The sequence below is a fragment of the Lygodium microphyllum genome, chromosome 14 (assembly GCF_053477565.2).
Source record: "Lygodium microphyllum isolate KBCC chromosome 14, Lygodium_microphyllum_v1.1.10, whole genome shotgun sequence".
Lineage (NCBI taxonomy): Eukaryota > Viridiplantae > Streptophyta > Polypodiopsida > Schizaeales > Lygodiaceae > Lygodium > Lygodium microphyllum.
Window position 1 is genome coordinate 8,654,679 of NC_141148.1, and position 27,748 is coordinate 8,682,426.

Sequence of the window (27,748 nt, forward strand, 5' to 3'; positions counted from 1 at the left end):
TGCAAATAGCAATGCACCTTTTTAACATCGACATAGAAGCTAAGTGAAGTAGGAAGTTGGATGTCTTCATTGTGCAAGTTTGTCCTCAATTGTCACAATGTGCACATTGACTCTACCTTCATAATGATAAAAAGTTCACGATCCAACCAAACATCAATATCTTATAATAAATTTCCAGAAAAATCCCTCATATATTGGTCTAGTGGCACTAGTTTTCCATAAACATGGTGCCATCTTCTCTACAAAAATGTCATGATGAAGTTTTGAGTGACAATCATATATTTGCAAACAACTAAATCTAGTTCACATTGTAGGTGATTCCATCTTGTACCTTTGTATCCCAGCCTGCATCCGCAAAATCTAGGTTACAGTTTCCACCTGGGTACTTCACTAGGAACACGGTTCTTGAGGTCCAAACTTTAGTGCTGGAGAAGAAGTCCACGAAAATAGCTATAGGCATAAAAGTGGATATCTTGCTTTAACTACTTGAAATGTTGGGCTTTAGGCATTTTTGTACCTTGTGAAATATTTTGCACTTGTAACTCTCGCTTACTCTAGAATCTAGTAACACCCACTCCTTGTTCTTGAAATACTAGAGGAAGATGGTATGTAAAAATTGTCATAAAAGAATATGCTTCTCTCAGCCAGTGCCGGTTTGGTCCTCCCCTTGTAAATCTCTTCACCAAACAACAGAGTCATGGATGACATCTAGAACATCTATTATATATTCTACTAGTTGCCACTCATGTGGATGCCTGATGGATGCAAATCTATTAACATCAAATGGTCTTATCAATTACAAGGTGAATAAGAAGCACGGACCTTAATTCATATTAGAAAGTAGATGCAACCAAAACGTACCAATAGTTGGGTCTTTGGAGAGGGAGACTAGAGGCGGTGGGCTCGAGGTGAAGCTCCTTATGCATGAAAATATGTTGCGCACACACTTCTTTGATTGTCTTCTTGGAGCCACCAAGCCTAAAATCCGTTACCTCACCCTTCCAGCATGACAAAAAAGAGTTGGCTATTGAAGATCTCTTCTGCTTTCTTCATTGCATGATTATCCAACTTCCCTTTGTTATGGTCAAGGGAACCCACCTGTCCTGATCATTGAGTGTATTAAAAGTGACTATGGACTCGATGGAAGCACTAGGTCTTCTGCACCGAGAAGATGCTTCCATGGAGTAGGAAGATGGAGGGCAGAGATGTGCGACTAAGTGGAGAGAAAACAAACAGAAACTCTAAAGGGTGTAGACTGGAGGCTGTTTTACAAGTTCTTTATTGACATGTTTCCCAATCACTCTAGTAGACTTGAAATGACTTAAGAGGTCACACATCACCAAGACACACATCTTGTATATAATTCCACTTGAAAATTGAAATCATCAATTTCTAGGGATTTTCCCTCCTTCATAGATTACAGTACAAATTGAATTTCGTTAGTATAAAAAGGTATTTCAACGAGCAACATAACTTCAAAGGTCACTTTATAAACCTACACATCCAAAAATTCAAAAACATAATGTAACCAATCATTAGTAGAGTATAATAGCTTAGTTGCTACAAGAGAATATATGTGTTTCTAAAATATAGAAGTGATATCCCAATTATTAGTGATACCACAACCACTATGATCTTGAACAAAAGTAGTCAATTCCTTTTGATGTTTCACTTTCAAGGCATTAAATTAGAGATGATCTAGAGCATTAGCCATGATGTCCCATCAAGATTTCAACTACACTTTTACACTTTCAACATGATGTTATTCTTCCCTTGTAAGGAACTTCTCAACATCTTACAAGAAGAAAAGCAAAATTTCATCAACAAGATCCACAACATCATCTCAAAATATTGTAGCAAAAGAGAACTCCTCTGACCAAACCTCAACTTTATAATGAACATATTGTTTGGAATAATCATTCTACCAACATAGATTTGGGTCAAAAACACCCTTTATAGTAATAAGCCACCACTTTTTAACATTAGCAACAAACTTGTTATCTTGCGAAATGTAAGATAGTCATTGATAGACCTTACAACATAGGCAATCCAAGATACCATGATGATAGTAACATAACCCAATGCAAGTACTTCTGAAAGTACATCAAATTGCCCACTTACAACTGAGCCACCACATGTAGCATACATTTTGTCCAAACAAACCACCCTCCAAGTTTGGTTTGTACAATGATTATGCTAAGAAAAGGGGACTTCATTATTGGTCATCATCAAACGTACATCTCTAAGATAATGACATAGCACAAGGTATTCCCATGCACATATCTCCTCTTGAATCATGCAAGTGGTTCTATGTAACAAATCTACCCCCTTCAGTACTCATTTTCTAGTCACTCAACATCAAGATTGAGAGAAAAACCAACTTCAAGAACTTTCCAAAGAGGAGCTTTTTCAACCAATGCATTAGATGCATCTATGTAGTAAACATCTACTCTCTCCCCATCTAACTAGCACGCAACATGCCTACATCCCTTTGATCCAAATGCTCAAGGGCTTAAAATCATCACTAATCAAAATTAAAGTATCAACTTTCCTCTTTCAAACACATCGTAAAAGGAGACATAACTCTCAAACTTCAAAGCAAAATAATCCTCAACCCCAAATCGGCCTCTTGCATAACCATAATATTTGGTTAATATTGCTTCAAGAGAGCATCAATGATTTTCTTCCTACTTATAGAACACAACACATAGATGTTCCATGACATGCAAGTGAATTTTCTTGTTACTATATTCATGTATTATTGAATATGGATCAAAATGGCCTTCATTATCCAAATCATCCAACACAATAAACACATGTTTTTAAACTAAGGGCTTACATGCCATTGTCTTAAGAGAAATGTTTTCCTTACTCTAGCCTTTCTTTGCACCCAAAGCACTCTCTTTAGGATTATCCTTACACCTGCTAAAAGATCTTGATTGTTGTGATTCTTTAGCTTATTGATGTTGCATAGGTGGATTAACCTTAAGAGGGTGCCTCTCCTCCCTAAACTAGGTCCTAGGGTTGCCCAAGCATTTGAACCACTACTAGGCACAATACCACCAATATTCTTCTGAGACACATTCATATGAACTAATTACATTTCTAGCTGTTGATTCGTCTTGAAAAGGTTCTCCACTAGCACAAGCACCTCTTTATTATACTTAGCACTAAATTTCATGAGGTAATCTTGGGAGAAATAATCCAATTCCTTGCAAATATAGCAAGCATCTAGGAAGGGTTTAAAGTTAAATATATCAATCCCATTAGCATCATATAATTCTAGAATTTTAAGTGGATCTTGTCTACAATCTTAAAATATATAAGTCTTCTTGTCAGAATGCATGACTCCATATCAATGTATTGGCATATGCAAAAGCTCCTCAAGAGTTGTTGCAATGGTAGGAAATTCGCCTTCATGCTAGTCAAGGAAGTAGGGAAAGTAACCTAAACATGACACTCATCTCAAGTGTGAGATTGGCAAAGTACGTAATGGTGCATACATAATCACCCTTACAACCAATAGTGCTACACAATGGACAATTCCTCTCAGTAGAAGGGGCAAGGAGGAGGGCAAAAGTGAATCCTATCCCCATGAATCTAAATTGATGCAGAGTGGCCATAGATTAATAGGTGGGAGAAAACCACCTCAAACTCCTAATAATTAGGAAACCTTGAAAGGAAATAAAAGAAAACATCTGCCATGGAGTATGAGGCATATTGCTATTTGAGTCAAGGAAAGGAAAATAGCATTGGAGCTTAGAATACTCTTTGCCCCTCATTGAGATAGTTAGCCTTGTTCGTGTCATTAAAGAATTGGAAATCAAGGCACGTTTCTTTCTCCACCTTGAGCATGTCACGATAATCATTACGAACCACATCAACATACTCCAACTCCATGCATCACTAGCCTTTTGAGCTTTTGACGCAACATCAACATCAAGAGGTTGCGTAGGTTGAGGTGCCTCTTCTATTGCATACCCTTTTGATATGCAACAAACCTCTATAGTAACTTTCCAAAGGAATACCTACCTCTCTCATGTGCTTCCTCTCTCACCCTCTCACCAAGAACATACATTGCAATTCCCTTTTCCTTCAGAGAAGAGCTCCTACCACTACCTTAATTCCAAAAGGCAATAGGTCTCCCAAGTTTTTTTAAAATGAAAATAATTAGGTTTTAAAGTGAACTTTAACTAAACTAAATCAACTCTTGACTAAACAAGTCTAAAACTAGGCCACTAAACTCAAGTTAACTAGGGGTAATTTTTCAAAGAAAGAATCACCTTGTCACATGATTATAATGGTATATGCCCTAATGGGCAATGCTAACAAGTAAGAGGCTAGAGTGCTAAGGTGTTTGAAAGAGATGTGGAGAGTTGAAACAATAGGGACTAGATAATCATTTAGAATGCATATATGTGTCTTGTGAAGTATAAGAGAAAGTGTGTTCATCTATATAATATGATGACCGATGCTTATGGCCTAGTTTGGATCTAAACCAATTATATCATTCTAGTAGAACCACTATCAACACATGGTTGCAATTTTAAAATTGTCCAATTCAACTTAGCTAGGTGTTTTTTTGTTCAATTTAATGAAATTCCAACATCTGAATGAGACTAACATTTTCCAATGAGAGAGGATATCAATAGCATTTCCAAATGCAACTTCTAGCTAAGTTACATTTACAACTTTTGCCTAGACTTTTACTTTTCCCCTCCCTAAGTCATGATGCTTTTATGTTTATTATGTAGGTAAATGACTTATGTAAGGATGGTTAGACACAAGGTGGGGGACTACTTGCTTATGAGTTGAGGGACAAATGAAAACCCTACTCTATGTGGTAAGGATGCGGCCCTTTTAACACAAGTTTAAGTCCATATTGCTTTCTTAATTGCATATATTACCTTCCCTACCCATTTTCTCTATTCTTTTAGGTAGGGAAGCTTCCCTTCCTATAAGTTGTTCTTCCAATAAATCCACCAATCAATAAAGAAGAAGAGCTAGAATAGGCTTTGGCATGTACTTAATGTATGAAAACTAGTGGACACAAGCTATTTGCCATTTGAACATGAAATGATTATGTGTTTCCTTGTGTGTAAAGGGTAGTAGGAAAGATGGTTGATGTCTAACCAACCAAAATGTGAACATGTTTAGCGTATGCAATTTTCATGTGATCACCCATAGATCAAGATCACTTGATAATTTGATACATTCTTTAATACTACATTGTAAACTTCTTGCATGCTTGAAATCATGTAAAAGGTCCAAAAATCCCATTTCTCTCTATGTAGCTATAGGGTCTCCACATGTACATGGATAAAACTACAAAGACACCATGTTTTTGTTGTCTTTAATAACAAGTTGATACAATGTATTCTATAGTATGAGAACAATACTTTAGTTGCATCAAATATGAGAATAAGAATGGTTATATCAAGTCAACAGGAAATCATCTACCAGACTTCTAAAGCAAATAGAAGATGATTGCTTGACCCATAAAGTGTTGTGCTAGTTGAATATGACCCTTTCTCTACACTATGATAGAGTAAGTGTCACGTCAAGTCATTATTAGAGACTCAAATATGAATACGCACCTTGCTACAAGTGACTTCAACCCTTCAAACAATAGGTAATCAAAAGTTATTAATTTGAACATAAATCTTGCTACAAGTGGCCTTGCCATTGTAATAAGCATTGCATTAAGCCTCACTTCAATAAAGACTCAAATTTGAACATTGTGCTTCAAATGAATATGTCCTTGAGACTCACTAGAGATTTCATGAAGATGATAACATGCATTGTCAATATTAAATCCCTGGCTTAAAATATAAGATATGCAAGCAACTTTTTATGCATTATGTGGTAGACACACATCCCTTTTTGGCACTCTCATACTTTGTACCAATGATGTGTGATATGGCTTGGCTTTTAGTTTTGTGTGTGGATTGTGAGTGATTTTCTACACATCTAGCATCACTTGCGTGAATTGCTCCAAGCGTGTTGAAACTATACAACTTGTCTTGGTCTCCATAAGAAGAATTGTTCCAACCCAAAAGCAAAAGAGGCCAAAATGTGACAAGTTGGATTATGTTTTCTAGAAAGAGAAATCAAAAGGGAAAGGAGCTTGAAGGGGTTAGGCCTAAAGCATGACCTAAACCCAAAGCCACCCACCCCATCGCAAAAAAAAAAAAAAAAAAAACAAAAACAAAAGCTGTGCCAAATGTTCACCAGAAAAAAAAGTTGAATCTTGAGTGAATTACAAAAATTCAAAAAACGATGCTTTTTTTTTGCATGTCAAGTTTTAAATCCATAGAGATGAATCCATCTTAGTTATGTATTTGTGAGATGCCATTTAGAGCCTTGGAAAGAGCATGCAAAAAATTAAGCTTTTAAACAAAATAGATTGGAAATAAAGGAATCCTCACTTGATTCATCTAGGCTCCTGTGTTTCCATCACTTCTCCTAAACATTGTTTTGCGAAAACTAGCATAGTGACCCCAAAGGAGTGCTGCCCAAAAAAGTTAAGGGGGTGTGCCCAGAAGGATGGACCGGGCCATCCCAAAAGGGAACGCCGGCCAAAAGGGGGGAGGCGGCCCAGAAAGAAAGCCACTCTGGTCATGACCATTGGCATGTGTTGTGCTTCCTTTCTACAGAGATTGCGTGTGGTGGGCCGGTGGTCCAGTAGTGAACCGCTTCTCCGGAAAGTTAGAGAGGGGAGGGGGAGGCAGGTGCAGGGGAAAGAAAAGTCGCAACCTCATTGCAGGTAGGGACTCGGGAGGCACAAACCCCCACACACAACTATCACCACCACCATCGTCATCACTGCTTTAATATATTTATACATACACACACACAGTCTCTCGGCTCAAATATACACACACAGGTACGCCGAACACGGCCTGTCTCTGTTCCCGGCCATGGCTATTCTTCATACCTGAGCTGCAGAACCCTTGTTCGGGGGGCCTCTGCATTCTGATTCTGGATGTTTTGTTTGCTCCCCTTCATCAGTTTCAAGGAAAATCCGGGATTTGTCTGAAGCCCTTCGCCAGAGCAGAGGTTCCCGCTAGTTTTGAGTAGATCTCTGATTGGTGGGTGGTTCCTTTTTTTTCTTTGCTTTCAAATTTTCCCGATTGGGTTATTTCTCTCATAATCTAATTGTGGCTTTTGATAAAAAGATCGCCTTTAGATCAGGAGTTGCGTTTCATTGTTACATGCCCCAATCGGTGTTCTTTTGCGTTTGATTATATCCTACAATCAGTGTTTTTCCGCTGAGCCAGGTTTCTCATAGACACTTCGATCCAATCCTTAATTCTTTTGATTCCCCCTTCCACAAACCCAATATCTTGGCTTGCGTTGATTTTGTTTCAAAAACCTCTGCTGTGTCTGTGTCCTGCACCACCAAAGATGTTGAACCAGACCAATTTGAATCATCGGCGCCCTGAAAGCCAAGCTCTCAGCGATTCCTACCATCCAAAGCTGAACAAGCCGTGGACCAGACCGGTCGATTATGTGCTGAGAGAGCAACGCCTCATCTTTGTCATCGTGGGGATGGCCATTGCCTCTGTTTTCTTCCTCCTGCAACCCCATCTCTTCAACTCGCAGACACAGATGGAGCACTCACCACGGCGATCAGTTGCTTCTTTCCAGATACAGCCGATCGAGAGACAGAGTAGTGGTGGACTCTATGCGGGAAAGCTGGTGAGTCCTGGGGCCAAAATCCCTCTGGGCCTAAAGCGCAAATCTCTGCGAGTGCTGGTCACAGGGGGTGCAGGATTTGTTGGCAGCCATCTTGTAGACAGGCTTATTGAGCGCGGAGACAGTGTTATTGTGGTCGACAACTTTTTCACGGGACGCAAGGAGAATGTGATGCATCATTTTGGCAATCCGCAGTTTGAGCTCATTCGACATGATGTGGTAGAGCCATTGCTGGTGGAGGTTGACCAGATCTACCACCTTGCATGCCCTGCCTCACCTGTTCACTACAAGCATAATCCAGTGAAGACAATCATATCCTTTGAGGCATTTGCATTATTGTTTGATTGAAAGATCTGTGCACATTCTTAACTTTTATCATGCACAGCCATTTGTTTGTGGTCCTTGTCTAGGGGATTGTTAATTGGGGGCTAATTATCTGTGTTTTTGGGCTGCTCGCATGAACTGTATTCATGGTATAATAAAATATCTACAACTAAGGGAATGTGACATAGTGATACAATGGGGTGTCAAAGTCCATGATATGATTGTCAGATGGGTATATGATGTGCCAGTTTAGTGAGTTTGCACTGTCGTAAGCCTTAGTTCAATTTGCTTTCATAATTGCTTATTACATTTCTGAATGCCTCATTGGGTATTATGTTGCATTGTTTGTTACAATTCCTTGACTCACAAGTACAAGACAAATGTTGTGGGGACATTGAACATGCTTGGGCTTGCAAAACGAGTAGGTGCTCGCTTCTTGCTTACTAGTACCAGTGAAGTTTATGGTGATCCTCTTGAGCATCCTCAAACAGAGACTTATTGGGGAAATGTCAACCCTATAGGTATGTGGCTTGATATGTACTTCAGCATATTGTATGTAAAAGTGGCTTGAGTGCATTTTTACATATTTCTTTTCTAACTATTTTATCAATCTTTGGCATAACCATTGCTATGTTACCACAGGGGTTCGTAGTTGTTACGATGAAGGAAAGCGAACAGCAGAAACCCTGACAATGGATTATCATAGGGGTGCAAATGTGGAGGTGAGTTTTTTCTTTCGGCTCTGTTTTGTTTTGTTGTTTTGGTTTTTTGGGGGGAGGGCCATGGGGGTACAAGGGGGGAGTGTGTTAAGATTTTTGTGGTGCTTGCAAAATAGTGGACTCAGGGTTTTCCAAAGGGTAGTTGTTGAGTGAAATGCTCCCTACAGTCCATGTAAGAGGATACTGTTTTGTTTGCCACTGTTAAAGTTGAAGAAACCCAGTTATGCCAGAATCTAATTGATCCTTTAAGGTAGATACCACAGGTAGGACAGTTTATCTTTGATCAGCAAACTTAAATAGATGCTTGTGCCTGATTCATTCAAATTATGACCTGGGCTTAGCACAGATCCTTGCATCACAAAGTGCTAAAAAGAGTTGCATTTTTCATATTCTCATGTTGGGATTTCCAAATGTGGTATTTGAGTGATTTTGGCTTTTTCATAGTTGCAGTTAGGTCATGTTTAGATATCAAAGTACAATGACAAGAACTGGCTGCTACTTCCATTTGCTACTATTTCAGTCCAAGTTGGTTAAGATGGTTTTGACTATGCCAGGATCTTTCTGGTCTGTAGTCTAGTTGTAACCTGATGTCAAGTGATCACGTCATGTTGCCAACCCTCGTATGTGCTGTAGAGCCATCGATACTTAGTCAATTAGTCTATTCATTATTACCCACATCCTTTTGTGCAAGTTTGTGAGTCTCGGGTTGTAGCAAGTTTCAAAAGTTGGTCAGAAGAATTACTAGAGTGTGAAGAGTTTTGTGGCAATTGGAGCATTAGGGTTGCCCTTTGTCTATTAGAGGACCCCTATTATTGTTATAAACTAAATGTCCGTAGTTTTAGGCACAACCCATTTTCTTTTGTTGCCCGGACACTCATGTCTGTTCAGCTTTCTGGTGACATGCATATTAGGCCCCTTACCAACTGGATATCTGGTGTTCCTAGAAATGAGCGGCATTAATTTCACGTGTTTATATACATAAATGTGTATGGGGAAAAAAAAAATAGCATGAAATTTGAGGCTTCCAGTCGCAATGCTTTGGTTGGTAATATTACTGCCTCTTCATTGGTCCAACCCTCTGAACTGACAGAAAGGTAGCATGTCTCTTTTGTTGGGGGCATAAGTCTGGAGACAAATCTGCCTTCTTCTTTTCCATGGAGCCCAACAACTTGATGTGTTGGTGGATTTGCTTCTAGTAGTGCATTTGTGGCACTTTGATCAGGAAATATTCCCATACCTTACGGTACACTTGCCAATGAAGGTTAGGCATCTCTTGAGGCTAGTAGTTGGGCCGGCACTTAGGTGGCTAGTGTTAGTTTATACTGCCCAAAGTGGGGTTTCAAGATGTGGAGGTGTAGAAAACCTCTCACAGAGTCTTGGAGTTAGTTGTAGGGCACGTTCTTCACTCTCAGACTCTAGCCTGCAATAGCTTGGTATACCAGTGGGCTGGTAATATTGAGCACCAGTTCTTGAGGTTGTGGGTTGTCATGTGGATGTGTCTGAATTACAAAGGCTGTGTAGTTAATCTTGAATTGGTCAGTCCTTCGGAATCGGGTTTGCCAATGGTCTGTAGAAGGAACTCTGGCTCATTTTAAAAGCTGAAGACTAGTAGCAGTGGCCTTATCATATTTATCTTTTTACAAATGCATTAGCTAGGTGCAAGAGTTGTGTTTGTCTTGTCTTTACGCAGTTTTGGGCATTGGAGTCAATTCTGTGTCCATTCAGCTTCCACACTTGTCACAGTGGTCATTTGGCCTACTGTGCACAAAGAGTTGAGGCATTTCATGATTTGAGTTGATGCTTGTTGAAGAAACTATTTAGTACTAAGTACTTATTAGCTTGGCTAAGCAGAAGCTTACAAAAAGTCTTGTCACCTAATTGCTGTAACTATGTTAAGGTCTCCATGTCTTCTCAAACGTAAGCATAATAATGGTCAATTTTGGGTCTGCTATGTAAAATTTGAGCAGTATTGATGTGTTGCAATGGTGACAGGTTCGTATTGCCCGGATTTTCAATACTTATGGTCCAAGAATGTGTATTGATGATGGACGAGTCGTCAGCAATTTTGTTGCACAGGTTATTGTTTGTTTGTTGTGCTATGAATTTCGGAAGTGGCCTTCTGTAATGTGAATGTGTGCTATATTACACCATTGAGCCACAAGAACTCTTTCAGGCTTTGCGGAAAGAGCCAATGACAGTTTATGGTGATGGCAAACAAACCAGAAGCTTCCAATTTGTTTCTGATCTAGTAAGACAAGACTCCTACACTCAACTTGCTTTCTTTCACTTTGGTTTCTAGCCAGTATCAAGTTGGAAGGTTGTTATGTTTGATTGTGTTCTTAGGCATTCTTATAGGGGTATGTGGCATGAGCAATTGCAGCGATTGCATTTATCAACATAGTGGTTGTTGTAATTTGGTAGATAGTTCACTTAGTTGATAGAGTTCACAAACAAATCTCTTTTGGTTGCTCTTGTGAAGGTGGAGGGTCTAATGCGGCTTATGGAAGGTGAGCATATTGGACCATTCAACTTGGGAAATCCTGGTGAATTCACCATGCTGGAGCTGGCTGAGGTAGTTCCTTTCAAGGGCTGTGGTCACTGTTCAGTCTGACTGCTGTTGAGGGTTGAGTAGGGTAGGCCTTTGACAACTCTCCGTTTTTTTTTTTCAGGTTGTAAAAGAGGTTATTGATCCGAATGCAAAGATAGTGTTCAGAAAGAACACTGAGGATGATCCACATATGAGAAAGCCAGACATTACTAAAGCAAAGAATCTATTAGGGTGGGAGCCTAAAATCTCTTTAAAGAAAGGGCTCCCAATGATGGTTGAGGATTTTCGTAAAAGAGTGCTTGATGACACCAAAGAAGTGCTTGTGAAGGAAGTTGTGTGAGGTTGCTATATAAGTAGCCCAATATCGATCAGTGGCTCTATAATTGGAACAAAGACAAAAGACAAGGAAGGCGCTTCACTTCTAGATTTTCAAAGGAAAGATAGAGTTCAATTACCAGACCAGTTTGGGGATGCAAAGAGCACAGTTCGTTGGCTTTCTAGGTGGTGGCAATCAAGATGCACAGGATTATTACATTTGTGACTCTGAAATCAAGTTTGTATGCCAGCTTTAATGTTTATGATTTGTGAGCTTATGGTCCAGCCATGCTCACAGAAAAATCAAAACTCTATTTTGAGCTTACTGTCTGTTAAAGCTCAGAAAATACTGGCATTTCAAGCTCGTCAAAACAATGGAATCTAGCTAAATTTTTCTTCATACAAACATAAGAGTTTTCATATATTGACCAGAAAAAGGACACATGCTGGATATGTTCTGGGTTCAGGTCATAGGATTATTATGTCCATACAAATAGATTGATGATGAGAGCAGGCATTTGCTTATGTGCCTCATAAATGCCTTGGATGTTGTGTGTTTATGGTGCATCGTTCTCTCATTTGCATGATTCATACTGAAACTTCATTTGCACCTTCCTGCATGGGACTTTTAAAATTTCTTGATACTTGGTTGAAGGATATTGTTGTGAGGATTGATGTGGATCTCTCAATTAGTGAATGTCTGGGATTAAAGGGACCTAGATCAGAATAGTTTCTTCTTGTTTCTTGGCTTGGCTGTTTTCCAAGTCAGTTTGTTTATCAAAGTGAACGGAGCTCTGGAGCAAATGCTTGGTACTGAGTTTCAAAACTTGCTTAATTTGCACATTTGTACACTCGATGCTGTGAGTTCTAGATGCTTTTTTTGGAAGGATATTGTTGTTAAGGTGAGCATAGATCGTTCAATTAGTTTAGTGGAATTGAGAAGCGATCAAGAACAAAATGGTTTGTGGCTTCAGTCTCTAATTTTTTATGTGAGTTCCAAAGCAAAAATGTTTGGATCTGAGTTCTGAAACTTTGTAGTCCATCCAAATCATCTGTTACATGATCGCAATTTCAATTTCGCCACATTTGGGGCTTATTTAGATCTCTCAACCAAATAGAGAGAATTCCAATCCACCTGTGCTTATACCATATTCAAAAGGCATAACTGCCCCTTTGTGATCCAGCTCCAAAACGTGTACTTTTGCTAGTTGCTATGTGGTATTCTAGGCATTGTCATCTGTATGGCTTAAATTTGTTGGTTGGAATGTTTTTTATAAGTGATCAATGTGCACCCAAGAATAGAAGACACAGGCAACTTAACTTGACATTCCTCCACAATTCGAATGATACATGCCTTGAGCAAACATGTATGTTGAGCCCTTTTTTGGTTATAGAAGACAAAATTATCTTTCAAACATTTTCTGCCTAGATTGGAGAAAGAACTTACATTGTGGAATGATAAACTGTTCAACTTTGTAGTCACTTGTTTGACTCTTACCTTGCTTTTCAAGAGGGGCCACTCAGTGCTGTTCTATTGCCCAAACGGCTTGTACAAGTCTACTCCTCTTTAGCCTTGGCCTCCCCTCCTCTTAAAATGCATACTTGCATCGACAATAGTGATTTTTATGTTGTGCACTTGCGGTTTTCATGTTGTGTTTTCACATGTAACTGGTGCAACAATCATTGTCCAATCTAGGTATGAAGGTCTTTATCGATACACGGAACAATGAGAAGAACTAGCAACATAGGTTGCACTCACTAAGAAGTTTACCTCTCTCTCTCTCTCTCTCTCTCTCTCTCTCTCTCTTTACCATTGTAGTTATAAAGGATCTTGCATGTCATCAAGCCTCTTGGACCAATGAGAATGAGAATGCCATATCAAATAAGATGGCTATCTAGAAGAAAATTAGGACAACCACGGAGGCTCAAAAAAGAACGGTAGGATGGAGACAAATAAGGGTAGGCTGATTTGCAAAACTTCTATGTTGATAAGATTGAAATTGATATAGCAAAAGGGTCTGCAACAGCATGCAATGAGGCCTTAAAACTCTCTTACATGTGCAATACTAACATATATTTTGCAATTAGACCATTTCTTTAAATTTTTTGTAATTGTTCCATTTTTTTAAACATGCAAATAGATATTCCAAGTCTACTGTAAACGCCCCGAACAACGTAGTATGCTTAACAATTATGATATTTGCTTGTTTTCGAGATTTAATATAAAAGAGAATGAACACTTAAAGCTGAAAATGAAAATTACTCACAAAATTACAGCCATGAAAATGTAAAAGTAATGGAGACAAGATTGAGGGTTGAAGATGGGCAACCTCCCCCGAAGGAATGTATTTTTGCTCAACCCAAGTCCCTTAGGGAAGAGCTCAGTTACAATCAACCTGAGAGTGAGAAGAAGTAATTCTCGCTCTCACAAGATCATGCAAAGATGTACAAACACACATGCATTATCTATTATGCAATGATAAGAACTGATTTCTTTACAGTATGAGAGAAGAAAAAGGAGAATTCAGCCTTTCTCCATCGTTGATCAGCAGTACATGGATAGAGCTTGCTTCTTGTAGCTAAAATGGAAGAAAGAGCTCAAGAAGGAGGTGCTGTAATGAATTTACAGGCTTACTGTCTTGTAAAACAACAGTGATAGAAGAGGGAATATGGAGGAATTTGATAATGGAGAAGTGGGGGATGATGATGGGGCCAGTTTCTGGCTATCTGTGGGTGCTGTACATGAGTTTACAGCAAAGAAAAATGATGTTGAATGAAGAAAAACGAGCTCTTATTTATAGGAGAGGGGAGAGCTAGTACAAAAGGGGAAAGTGGAGTAGCACAAGACAAGTGTCCAGCCACATGTCATGAGATGTTACAAGTGGTGGGACACTTGGAAACTTGTGTGACAAGTGTCTTGACACTTATCTCTTCTCTATGGCCTTCCTTTTTGGGTTGAATACTGTCAAGAATAGAAACAACCAAATTTAGTAAGCACAGTCAGAGTACAGAACTTACTATTTTTAGAATGGCATCCCTATTTTTTAGGACTAGCATTTTTAGGCGAATTCGAGGCTCCTAAAATTTAGGGACCTCCTAAAATTTAGGGATCTCCTAGAATTTAGGGACCCCCCCTAATATGGGTATCATATGAAAGCTTTTTCCATGTACATCGCAAAAATGGTATCCGAATCTTCATGTGACTTTCCTATGCAAAGAAATGTGCATTTTAAGCTTTCAGCCCACACATGCACATTATACAAGCATTTCATGATCATGCCATCTTGTTGATTGTAACTGTCTGTTCTGGTGGATCTAGCCCACACTTCAAGGCATCAATCCTTTCTGTGTGCGAGTCTAACCCTGATATGCGTGAGTTCTAGTCACAGGCGCCCAATCGGGTCATATAGGTGGAAGTGTGAACTATCTTTTCTCTAACCCACCGTGTGGGTCCACCATAACCTGTGACCACTCATCAGTGGCCAGCTCCAATGCACTTTTCTTTATATCTAATTAGTGCAAAGGAAATAAATTTAATAAATCATTATATAGACAAATTAATGAAAAAGGATACAAATTCTGTTTCTATAGAGTTGTGACAGCCCTCTGGCTTTTATTCAGCTGTCCTCAGCTGAAAATCTTCTTGATATTGTTGTAGAATATTTGGGTAATCCTTCATGAATTTTTCATCTACCCACTGTGCATCTGTGGTGGGTAGATTCTTGAATTTTAGCAAGAATTTTCGTGTCACAAGGCCACTTCTCGTGGTTCGATCCTTGAGAAACAAAATCTTTTCAGGTTCCAAGAGTTGCTCTGTTTCTTCAACTTTTGGGGGATCTTCAGTAATGGGTTCCTTTGGTTCTGGTCCTATGTAAGGTTTTAGCAAACTTACATGAAAAGCATTGTGTATTTTCCAATGAGTAGGAAGCTCAAGTCGATAAGAAACTTCATTTATTTTCTCAATCACTTTGAAGGGTCCAAAGTATCTACTGGAGAGCTTTGGAAAAGATGAATTTTGACCAGAACCTTGTTTGAGCCTGCTTTTATCAAACTTTAGCAAGACATATTGACCTTTTTCAAAAGCCAAAGGTCTTCTTCGTTTATCTGCTTGCTTCTTTTGTCGCTCTTGGGCAACTTTGATAGTGGCTCGAACTTGATCCACTGCGGTTTTTAAATCTGAAGCAAACTCATCAGCAGCAAAAATCTTATCTTTAGTGCGAATAATTGGAGAAGGAATCACTTTACCCTATACTATTTCATTTGGAGCTTTCCCTGTGGATGAGTGCACTGTATTGTTGTAAGCAAACTCCAATAATGGAAGATATTTCTCCCATTGTGACTTATGTTCACTAACATAAGCTTTCAACATATCCAAAAGAGTGAGATTCATCACCTCTGTTTGGCCGTCAGTTTGAGGATGAAAAGCTGAGGAGAACTTTAAAGTGGTTCCCAAATTCTCAAATAAAGCACGCCAAAAGTTACTTGTGAATTTGGAGTCTCTATCTGAAATGATCTCAAAAGGCATACCATGTAATCTGAAGATATGTTGAATGAAAAGTCTTGCAGCTTGTGCGGATTTCAATGTTTTATAACATGGAATAAAATGTGATTGTTTGCTGAATCTATCAATTATGACCCAAATCATATCATGACCTTGAGGTGTTCTTGGAATACCTGAGATGAAATCCATTGTGATAGATTCCCATGGATCTTTGGGCACTGGAAGAGGTTGCAACAATCCTGGAATCTTCTGCCTATCATATTTGGATTTTTGGCATACCAGACAAGCCTCGATGAAGTTATGTGTATATTTTCGTAATGTTGGCCAATAAAAGTAGCGCTCAATTGCACTTAGAGTGGCTGCCCTCCCTCTATGCCCTGCATAAGGGGGTTCATGACTTTCTTTAAGCACCTTTTGTCGAACAAGAAGAGTGACACAAAGGCGATTGTTCATGAGAAGGTAACCGTCTTTGATGGAATAATCTGGATGAGAACCTCCTTGCTGTAAATTTGACCAAACTACTGCAAAATCAGTATCTTCATCATAAGTATTCTTCATCGTTTGAAAATCTTCATGATGAGCCACTGTAATAGTTGCAATGCGAGGCACTCTAGAAAGTGCATCAGCAACTACATTTTGTTTCCCTGGAGTGTACATAATTTGAAAATGAAACATAGACAATAAATTTTCCCATCTTGCATGTTTCTCCTGCAAATGCTTTTGAGTCTTGAAATACTTCAAGCTTTGATGATCGGTTTTAATAAGGAATTCATTGCCTAAAAGATAATGTTTCCATATCTTTAAAGCATGAACCACTGCTAAGAGCTCCTTTTCATAAATGTCATACATTTTCTCCACATCATTTAGACGGCGGCTTTCAAAGGCTACGGCATGGCCTTCTTGATTTAGCACTGCACCAATACAATCACCGCAAGCATCTGCTTCCACGACAAATGGTTTTACCAGATCTGGAATGATAAGAACAGGTCCAAAAGTAAGAGCTGTTTTCAGCCTTGTGAAGGCTGCCTTCTCTTTTTCCTTCCATTGGAAAGAGATCTTCTTCTTTGTAAGGTCATGAAGTGGAGAAGCCATATGTGCAAAATGCTTGATGAAGCGGCGGTAATAAGAACATAAGCCAAGAAACGATCACACCTCATGTACATCACGAAGATGAGGCCATTCTTGGATTATCCTGATCTTTTCAGGATCCATCTGAATCCCTTCAAAAGAGATGACATGCCCAAGGTAATTTATTTTATGCATGAAAAATTCACTCTTTTTACCATTTACCAAGAGTTGATTTTGTTGTAGTAATTGTAGAACAATTTCCAAGTGTTGATGATGCTCCTCTTCATTCTTGCTAAAGACAAGAATATCATCAAAGAAAGTACCGACATATTGTCGATGCTCTCTAAAGATGCGCTCCATCATTCGATTAAAGGTGGCTGGTGCATTGGTTAATCCGAAAGGAACCACCAAGAATTCATAAAGACCGTATGAAGTGCGGAAAGCAGTTTTGTATACATCTTGTGGTATAACCCTAATTTGATGATAACCACTCTTTAAATCAATGCGGCTGAAAACCTTTGAGCCTCCTAGACGATCCAAAATGTCGTCAATTCTGGGAATAGGAAACCGATTCTTCACGGTGATTTTGTTGAGGGCTCGATAATCAATGCACATCCTGAATGTGCCATCTTTCTTTTGAACAAGAAGAACCGGTGAACAAAATGGTGAGCTACTTGGCCTAATTAGCCACGGTTGAGTAGGTCTTCGACTTGCTTTCTGATTTCTTCTTGTTGAGGACGGCTCACACGGTATGGTGCTATATTAGGAGGAGAATTGCCCGGGATAATATCAATATGATGGTCTTCTAGCCTTTCTGGGGGAAGTTGATAAGGAAGATCTTCCAAAAAACAATCTTTATACTTTTCCAAGAGTTGAAGTTGCTCTTGGTTTTCAGCATTCATATTATCTTTTACATCAGTGACATAAAGCAGACAACATTGAACACAATCCTTAATTGCTCTAGAGACTTGCATATGGCTTACCATAGGTATGGTGTCTCCAGAAACTCCAGCTTGGATCTCGTACTTCTTGCCTTTGTTGGTGAGTTCTACCTTCTTTTTCTGAGAGAAGATGGTTGAATCTACTCTATGATTCCAGGGCATGCCAAGAATCACATCGCAACCATCAAGGTCTCCGATACAGAAGGTATCTTCGTCACTGTAGCCTTGAATTTGAAACTTGAGCTTGCCAATGTAGGGTATCACAGTCTTCACTGTGTCACCTTCATCAGCATTTAAAGCTTGGTGAACTTCTGCCGGAGTGTCCATCTCTTCATTCTTTAATCCAAGCTCTTTAGCTAATTGCAAGGAAATGATATTTTCATTCGCCCCAAGATCTATCAAGAATAGTGCTTGCTTACCTTGCAACTGTCCCCAAGCTTTTAATAATTTGCGCGTCTCTGGAGTGTGAGTTGTGTTTGCAACTACATCACTGATAGCATTGATTTTCACTGGCGACTTAGGCTTGTTGTCAGAAACCTTGCTTTGTCCCTTGTTTGGACATTGCTTCTCTATGTGGCCTGTTTGTCCACATTTAAAGCACTTCCCTTCTTTCATGAAGCGTTGCTTTTCTTCTTCGGAAAATTGCTTTGCTTGTGGGTATAGATTGGAGCGAAATTGAGGAGCATTAGGAGGTGCATAGGGCTTCATCTTCTTTTGATTTGATGGCTGCTTTTGCCATTGTTTTTGTCCTTCATTTGGGGCTGAATACTCCTCATTATCAGCTACTCTCTTCTTATCATTCTTTTGGAATGATTTGTTGCCATTGTGCTCCGTTTCCATGTCTCAACATGGTCAATGAGTTCCCTGAGACTAGAACAATGATAATGATTAAGAGCAGTACGAAGTTTAAAATGCAAACCTCCTTGAAACTTCCTAAGCTTTTCCGAACTGCCGATCTTCTTGAAATGTTGGACCTTCAAAAGTAGCTCCCAAAATCTCTTGGTATAGTCACCAAGTGACTCATTTTTCCTTTGCCAAAGCCGATCCCATTCCATTTTTACATCTCTTTTGAAATGAACAGGAAGAAATTGGCTTTGTATCAGGCGAACAAAGGACCGCCATGATTTTGGGGCAGCATGATCATATTCCAACCCCGTTCACCAAGTATGGGCTAAGTCGGTTAAATGTAAAGCTGCAAACTTAATCTTTTCTTTTTCTTTATAATTGTCACGACCATACAAAATTTGAAATTGACGAATAAACTTCAAAAGAAGATCAGGATTTCGGGAACCATCATACATACTGAACTTGATCTTCTTTTCAAGTTGAGATAGTGACTTAGTCTTCTTCTTCTTCTTATGCCTTCGTCCATGCTCGGATATTGAGGTTGAAGATGATGAAGTGCTTGATGGGGATGAAGATGGAGACGAGGGTGAAGAATGTCGACGCCTTTAACGATGATGAGGTCTTCCACGAGAAGGGTGTGACTCTTCATTACTAGAAGAGGATCCATCAGAATAGGCGCCAGATGACTTTGAAGAAGAGGATGAGCTTCGACACGATCTCTTTCTTAAAGTAGAATGGGATTGCCTCTTAGAAGTAGTTGGACTTCTTGATCGGCTCCTTTCATTGGTATGGCTTTGTTTCCTTGAAGTAGATGGGCTTCTTTCCTTGAATTCTTTGGGATTCTCAACTTTTTCTAGTTTGAGAAGTTGCTCACAAATTTGCTGATTCTCCTCTCTAAGACTTTGAATGGCTTGAAGGATAGCACTCGATTGATCCATTGAGACTAAAGAAAAAAAATATGCTCAAGCACTCAATGCAAGGGCTGAAAACAAACAAACTTATAGTTATAAGCACTACCAATGTTGGGGGTGAGGACCGAGCCAAAGCTCTGATACCACTGTAAACGCCCCGAACAACGTAGTATGCTTAACAATTATGATATTTGCTTGTTTTCGAGATTTAATATAAAAGAGAATGAACACTTAAAGCTGAAAATGAAAATTACTCACAAAATTACAGCCATGAAAATGTAAAAGTAATGGAGACAAGATTGAGGGTTGAAGATGGGCAACCCTCCCCAAAGGAATGTATTTCTGCTCAACCCAAGTCCCTTAGGGAAGAGCTCAGTTACAATCAACCTGAGAGTGAGAAGAAGTAATTCTCACTCTCACAAGATCATGCAAAGATGTACAAACACACATGCATTATCTATTATGCAATGATAAGAACTGATTTCTTTACAGTATGAGAGAAGAAAAAGGGGAATTCAACCTTTCTCCATCGTTGATCAGTAGTACATGGATAGAGCTTGCTTCTTGTAGCTAAAATGGAAGAAAGAGCTCAAGAAGGAGGTGCTGTAATGAATTTACAGGCTTGCTGTCTTGTAAAACAACAGTGATAGAAGAGGGAATATGGAGGAATTTGATAATGGAGAAGTGGGGGATGATGATGGGGATGGATGGGGCCAATTTCTGGCTATCTGTGGGTGCTGTACATGAGTTTACAGCAAAGAAAAATGATGTTGAATGAAGAAAAACGAGCTCTTATTTATAGGAGAGGGGAGAGCTAGTACAAAAGGAGAAAGTGGAGTAGCACAAGACAAGTGTCCAGCCACATGTCATAAGATGTGACAAGTGGTGGGACACTTGAAAACTTGTGTGACAAGTGTCTTGACACTTGTCTCTTCTCTATGGCCTTCCTTTTTGGGTTGAATACTATCAAGAATAGAAACAACCAAATTTAGTAAGCACAGTCAAAGTACAGAACTTACTATTTTTAGAATGACATCCCTATTTTTTAGGACTAGCATTTTTAAGCGAATTCGAGGCTCCTAAAATTTAGGGATCTCCTAAAATTTAGGAACCCCCCCTAATATGGGTATCATATGAAAGCTTTTTCCGTGTACATCGCAAAAATGGTATCCGGATCTTCATGTGACTTTCCTATGCAAAGAAATGTACATTTCAAGCTTTCAACCCACACATGCACATTATACAAGCATTTCATGATCATGCCATCTTGTTGATTGTAACTGTCTGTTCTGGTGGATCTAGCCCACACTTCAAGGCATCAATCCTTTCTGTGTGCGAGTCTAACCCTGATATGCGTGAGTTCTAATCACAGGCGCCCAATCGAGTCATATAGGTGGAAGTGTGAACTATCTTTTCTCTAACCCACCGTGTGGATCCACCATAACCTGTGACCACTCATCAGTGGCCAACTCCAATGCACTTTTCTTTATATCTAATTAGTGCAAAGGAAATAAATTTAATAAATCATTATATAAACAAATTAATGAAAAAGGATACAAATTCTGTTTCTATAGAGTTGTGACATCTACTAGCAACCATGCAATGAAAAATGACTAGCTATGAGAGTTTTTAAGTGATTGAGATTAGTTTTAGAAAATTACCTTTGAAAGAAGTTAAGTCAATCAAAATACCAAGTCATAATGATCGAGAGTTAACTACATACTTTAACAACAATGTTGGTTGAGACAAGGACATGGAAGGAAGGAGAGGATATGTTTTTTAGTGACGCGTTTTTGATTCTAGAACAACAATGTTGGTTGAGATAAGGAGGGCACTTTGGCAACAGAACTCATAGTTGGACAGACCAAATTGCAGATAGTTCTTGTATAGCAATTCAGCACCAAAATGCCTAATATCTTATTAAAATATAAAGTACTATCTTAAAAGCATGTAAAATAGCTAAATCTAATCTATATCTAGGATGAGATTGTATGTTTACTTCACTGAGGGTTGAGAAGTCTCTATATCTAGGATGAGATTGTGTATTTACTTCACGCGTTGAAAAGTCTATTTAGTTACACATGTTTTCACAAGTTGAGAAGTCAATTTAGTTACACATGTTTTGTGACAACAAAGTTCATGTACATACATCTTAATTGTCTTTTATCCGAGTTTTATTCTAATCTTTTACCTGTTCATTAAATAAGCACATTGTGCCAATGCATTAAAATTTGCATTTTATTTTAGTGTATACACAATTACTGACATTATTTGTCACTTGATCCACGAGCCTTAAAACTAGTATAGTCCAACACACTAGTTTAAATTTTTCTCCCCACTTTCTTGTCAACAAACTTCTTATTCTTGCATTCTTATAGATCGTCATCTCAAGATTAGACATTTAGTTATACAAACCTTTGTAACTTATTTATTACATCATAAACAATTTAGTGACATGTACACACACTTCTTACATAACTATTTTGTTTAACTATTTTACTTATATGCATTATGCAGGAGCACAAGTCTATTTGCATAAATATCTCCAAATTTATCACTCAACAAAACATAAATAATATAAAATAACATGGAAAATTCTAAAGGGCCTTAATATCTATCTTCCAATGTAACCTGTGAAATAAGAACTTAGATTAGATAGCAAAGGCTTTGTAACTTGTTGGCTATTTTTAAAAACTATACCACATTAACTTTATCCAATGATGTTATAGCTTTAATGCATTGTGACGTAGAGAGAGATTTTCATAAGATGGTTGAGAATAAGAGATGGATGGCTGAGAAAGCAAATATAAAGCTAAGTGGCTGATCGATTGCTTCACCTACAATACATTTATTTTTTATCCTGCCTAAAGTATTCCGTGGGTGTGCACCGTGTTCGACGTGCTGTTATATATGGAAAATTAGTTGCGTGGTTTCTGTTGGTAATGATCCTCGCAGATATGGCTGCTTCGTTGAAGAAAATCATCCACACCACACTATTTGCCTGCTTTGTGAATCCCTTCCATTGTTGCAACCTTGTGTTTTCTTAGCCTTCTAACTTCTTGTGTATAGCTATCTACCTATCTATGAGTTTGCTTCGTTGGTGTCTATGAGTTTGCTTCGTTCACCAAAAGTCCCGTTGTAAATATTTCTATCCATTAATTCGAAACCCTTTTCAAAACAGAGAGATTTCCAACTTTGAACAAGCCCTTGGAAGTAGTGTTATGCCATGCAAAAGAAAGGTATGATGATGGGCATGAAATTGTCAAACTCTACATGTAAGATTAAATGGAATCAAAGCCATACTATCAAGGGTTTGTACCTTGAGCCGACGCAGCTGATCAAAGCCATCCTAGTTAACGTGGGTGCCATGACTAGCTTCCTAGACTACTATAAAGAGTAGTACAGACATGCTCGAATGGTTATACAAGAATACACAGATATACAGCAAAAGCCTGGGGCATCAGTATAAAACTATTTATCTCCCCACAAACCAGTTTCTGCATGGAAGATAAATTTGTATTGACCTCAATTACTTCCAGTGACTGATCCTGCTTTGGTAGGACCAACAAAAACTACGACCTCCGTACCACAATAACATGTTACATCTGTTCGCGATTATCCTTGCATTAATACAAAAGATCTGATTGCAAAACATGGGAGCACATTGAAACCATTTGCTAACTTAGTGCTGCCTGACAACAAGTTGACAATTGCCTTCCTACATATTAACATCACAAGCATCCCATCTGCGTCATTCAATTTCAATGAAACTGTGCCTTCTGCTTAGATCGAGCAATTTGAGGAAAAACTCATCTGCAACGCTCTCACAGTTCTTCATTTGTGAGACCTTGATAACCAGAACTTGCAAGCTAGAACTGCACTTGATAAGGGCCTCCAAAGTAGCCAGCTTTTGCTCTGCATTCAATGGTGATCTGATGGTAATGGCAGCTCTCTCCAGAGAATCAATAGTGAACATGGGATTTATCTGCAAGCAGGACAAAACCATTCAAAATTTTACAAGAGCTTGCAGAGTAGAAGCCAAAAGAATGCATGAAGCATCTGTCGTGTACCAGGCTGAGATAAGTCCCAAACTAGAAACAAACAGATCAAGTCAAGCGAACATATAAAATCTGTGGCACACCCAAGAGCATACACAGCATCTGTGGTGCACTGGACTCAGAAAAGTTCCAAACAATGAAACAAACAGAGATCGAATGTCTAATTCTCAAAGTATGCCATAAAACCTTGTTTGAGCAACTTTTGAAGAATAAGACTGTCAAGGACTGGTTATAAATACCTTGGCTAGACTGTTCTTCTGGGACAAAGCTGCAAACATAGCCCCCTGCAGCTCAAGCCTCTTCAACCTGGAATGACCAGCAAAGAAGTCTACAAAATCAACCTCTGGAAAAGGTTCTAGCTTGTCTCCTTCACCACAGAACTCCACTCTCATAGACAGCTCTTCAATGTCTGTTGCATGCTGCAGGACTTTTACCACTGCTTCCCAGCACCACTGAACCCCACGCAGACACAATAATTGCAGTGCAGGAAGACTACCCACTTCCACTTTTTTAACTTTACCTGAAATAAGACAATCAGTATCATATCGGCATGAATCAATGTTTCAATATCAACCAAGTTACGCACTTCAAAAATGTGACTAAAATGATCCGGTTAAACAATTCCATTTTCTCCATGATTTGTTTCTCCAGCATATCTAGAGACTAATCCAGGGGACCACAAAATAAAGTAGAATAAGATGAGAAAACACAGTGAAAAGGCAAATAGAGCCATAAGAAACAGCATGCAAGATACATCAGAGATAATAACAGAAACTGTGTAGCCGATCCATATGTAAGAATGTACTCTCAATGACTAATTTAAGAAAGATTAAAACCAAATAATGTTCAGATATAATACAGAAAGATGAACTTATTGCATTAAGAGCAAATTTTATCACATCTCAAGCCCAGACCTGCATTATTGGCCACCGAAAGATGATGCAGGTTATGCATTCCAACCACATGTAAACAGGAGGCACCTTGCACTTCCAGGAATTCTAGGGAAGGAGCTGATAGTTTGATGCAACAATCCCCCAGGCCATAGAAATCAAACCTGCATTGCTTCAAACACCGCATCTCCACTGCAACATAATTTACTCCACTGCAGCCTAGTAAAGTAAGATTCACCAATGCAGGGCAAGCACTTAAGATTCCATTCAACGCTGCATCATGTAGCCGAGCACCCACTATGTCCAGAGTGTGTAGATGGCAAAAGCTCTGCCAATGGGGCTTCTCACTGAGCAAAACCCCCCAAAGCCGAAGTGTCTGAAGATTAGAGACACTGGATATCAAATCTAGTTTACTCATGCTGCTATTGGCAGGTTGTTTCTCTGCCAAATCATCCACACGAAGTTCTAGGTTCCTTAGAGATGATTTTGTATGCGACAACCAAGCAAGGAGACTCAAAGGAGAGAATGGGCAATAAACAACAAGTTCGTGTAATGAAGTTATGGAAAGCACCATTCTCGTCACAATCCATTCTGAACGAGCACCTTTTTCATCACCAATGTTTCTTGCAAAATAAAGACTTTGAGTTTGGGACATAATTTCCTTCCATCGCTTGCACACACAAGAGCATACTGCTACATCTTTTGCATTGCATATATTGGAGAGCAGGAGTTGCACTAGTGCATCAGGGATAACATCCATCAAACCTGGTCTTTCCATATCCATAGACATTGAGGCCTTTATATATTCTGACAAAAGCATCCAGCAGGTAATTCTATGGAACAGTAGGTTCCCACTGCTTCTACATATCAGATAAACACATTGGGACCAGCCTAAAGTTCCTGACTGGGAAACATCTTGAGATACCAGATTTTAAAGCTCCCCCATCAAGTTTTCCTTAGTGGTGCAACCCTGAAAGCAAAATAGTATTCATAAAAAACCAGCAACATCAATAATAATCTCTCCATATGTGTCAACACTCAAATGAAACCATACCTGTAATCTAATATCTAGACATTCATGAGACAGCTTTTCTGATCACTCCAGAACACAGAAAACGTACTCTGATCCTGCACAAGAAATTAAATTTCCTTCATAAGCAAAGGGTTCTTGAAAACATCAGCTAGCTAAGTTGCGCAAGCAGCAGCATCATTGCTTGCCACCACAGTGATCTGGAGATGCGCCCATAAGTACTTTCATCTTGGAAAACATAAGTGTAGAAGTGATGCCTTGATTTGGCATAGGGAAAATGATATCTGAAAACAATACTTTTACAATTCAGATGATGTAAAAACTTCTATACAAAGATCCAAAACATGGCTCCTGCTACTGCCATCAAATCTTGGCATTGGATGACTTTGTATAGTCATGTTGCTTCACAGTGATACCAGAATTCATGCCTCACAGAATGTGGCGCTTATAGCAAATGCTGCATTAGGAAGTCATGCTACACTTGGTCCCTGAACTTGGGAGAAATTCTAATGCTGTGGCTACCAAATGCGCTACTCATTCCATACATTCAAGCTGATTATAGTGCAAAACTACAGTTGAAGTCATATGAGACCTAACCAACTAAGAGTGCATCAGAGATGATGTAATTCAATCCAATGAAAAACCATTCAAAGGACTCCTTTATCCTACCAACAGCACATTGCATACTAAGACGTCCCTTGGGTATAAGCATAGGCACTCTAGGCCATCACACACAAACTGAAAACCAGCGCGAGGGGAGCCTATCCCTGGCTGTACTTTACAAAAGCGCCGTTTCTCTCTGACAGGGAGAAACTCTGTAGCATTCCATAATGAATGCAACTTTCTTCAAACATACAAGCTGAACACTTTGCGATAGTGGCACCTATTTGTGCCTGTACTTACCTGTACTTACAAGGGACAACATTTCTGTGTGTACTTACATAGAAACACCATTTGCCTGGCAAGATTTAAAAAATCTGCCGCATCTTTTCGAGAGATATGCCTTTTCACCTCTCAAATTAATCCACTTTGCTGAGGTTGTATTAAAGCACAGTACATGCAAAGATGGAGTGTAAACGCGTCCCGACCTCAAATGAAGATGCTACAGAGAGAGCCACGGCCAGCAGACCGAAGAACAACCAGTGGCCAGACAGAGGAGAAGAATAGGGGAGCTCACCTGGTATGATGACTCCCGCGAGCCAATATCTTTGCCGCTGATAGGTGATGTTGCCTCCTTCTTCTTCTTCTGCTTCGTCTTCGAATCCGTGTCCACGGACGAGAGGATGAACGAATGAATGAATAAACGAAATTGCGCGCGCGCGCGCGCGAGAGAGAGAGAGAGAGATAGATTTACGGAAAAAAACACAGAGAAATAGAGCGAGAATGTGAATGAATGCTAATAATAATAGTAGTGAATACATGATAAGCAAATGTCCTTCTTGGCGGGAATGGGAACATGCTTGACAACTTACAAGTGAATTCCGAATTTTCTGTTTTTTTCTCTCTCCTCTCCTACTATTAATATTTATAAGATATAAGATAAAGTAAGACCTCTCATTTTCACATTTCTCGAGGCCACCTCCCCAAACCTGACCTTGCTGACGTGGTAAATGTACGATTTTCTAAAGAGCTTATATTTCAAAATATTGAGGGAACTTCAATACAAAAAAGAAATTTAGTTCGAGAGAACGGTGCTCGAAATAAACCTTTTTCAGAAGTTGGAATCAAGAGGGGAAGATAAGAGGTTTCTTGCTAAATTTTAGAGTTTTCAAGATTTGTAGGTTTTCTCACCTTTAAATTTTATTTTTAAAGGTAAAGTTTGAAAATTGAAGATGAGATTATACTATACTCAGGTTTTTTTAGAGCATTCCATGCAAATTCCAATCATTTAGTCTCTCT

The 27,748-nt window shown here is 39.1% G+C and overlaps 2 protein-coding genes and 1 long non-coding RNA gene across 3 annotated transcripts; 1 reads left to right on the top strand and 2 right to left on the bottom strand.

Moving 5' to 3' along the window:
• Positions 1-7,088: 7,088 nt before the first annotated feature.
• On the bottom strand, positions 7,089-8,533 carry LOC148025303 (uncharacterized). Its single transcript, XR_015693040.1, has 2 exons — positions 8,401-8,533; positions 7,089-8,015 (listed from the first exon to the last, which is right to left on the bottom strand). It is a non-coding gene; the product is annotated as an uncharacterized LOC148025303 (long non-coding RNA).
• LOC148025304 (UDP-glucuronic acid decarboxylase 2-like) lies at positions 7,408-12,026 on the top strand. Its single transcript, XM_087692330.1, has 7 exons — positions 7,408-8,010; positions 8,396-8,543; positions 8,665-8,744; positions 10,734-10,817; positions 10,915-10,989; positions 11,221-11,313; positions 11,411-12,026. Exons 1-7 carry the CDS (start codon positions 7,408-7,410, stop codon positions 11,627-11,629), a joined length of 1,302 nt encoding a protein of 433 aa, XP_087548456.1. The 3' UTR covers positions 11,630-12,026.
• An 11,309-nt stretch (positions 12,027-23,335) lies between these two features.
• Positions 23,336-27,243, bottom strand: LOC148025305 (F-box protein At1g10780-like). The gene is made up of 5 exons (XM_087692331.1): positions 27,027-27,243; positions 25,874-25,947; positions 24,844-25,789; positions 24,169-24,449; positions 23,336-23,856 (listed from the first exon to the last, which is right to left on the bottom strand). Exons 3-5 carry the CDS (start codon positions 25,637-25,639, stop codon positions 23,623-23,625), a joined length of 1,311 nt encoding a protein of 436 aa, XP_087548457.1. The 5' UTR covers positions 25,640-25,789; positions 25,874-25,947; positions 27,027-27,243; the 3' UTR covers positions 23,336-23,622.
• Between the last annotated feature and the right edge of the window lie 505 nt (positions 27,244-27,748).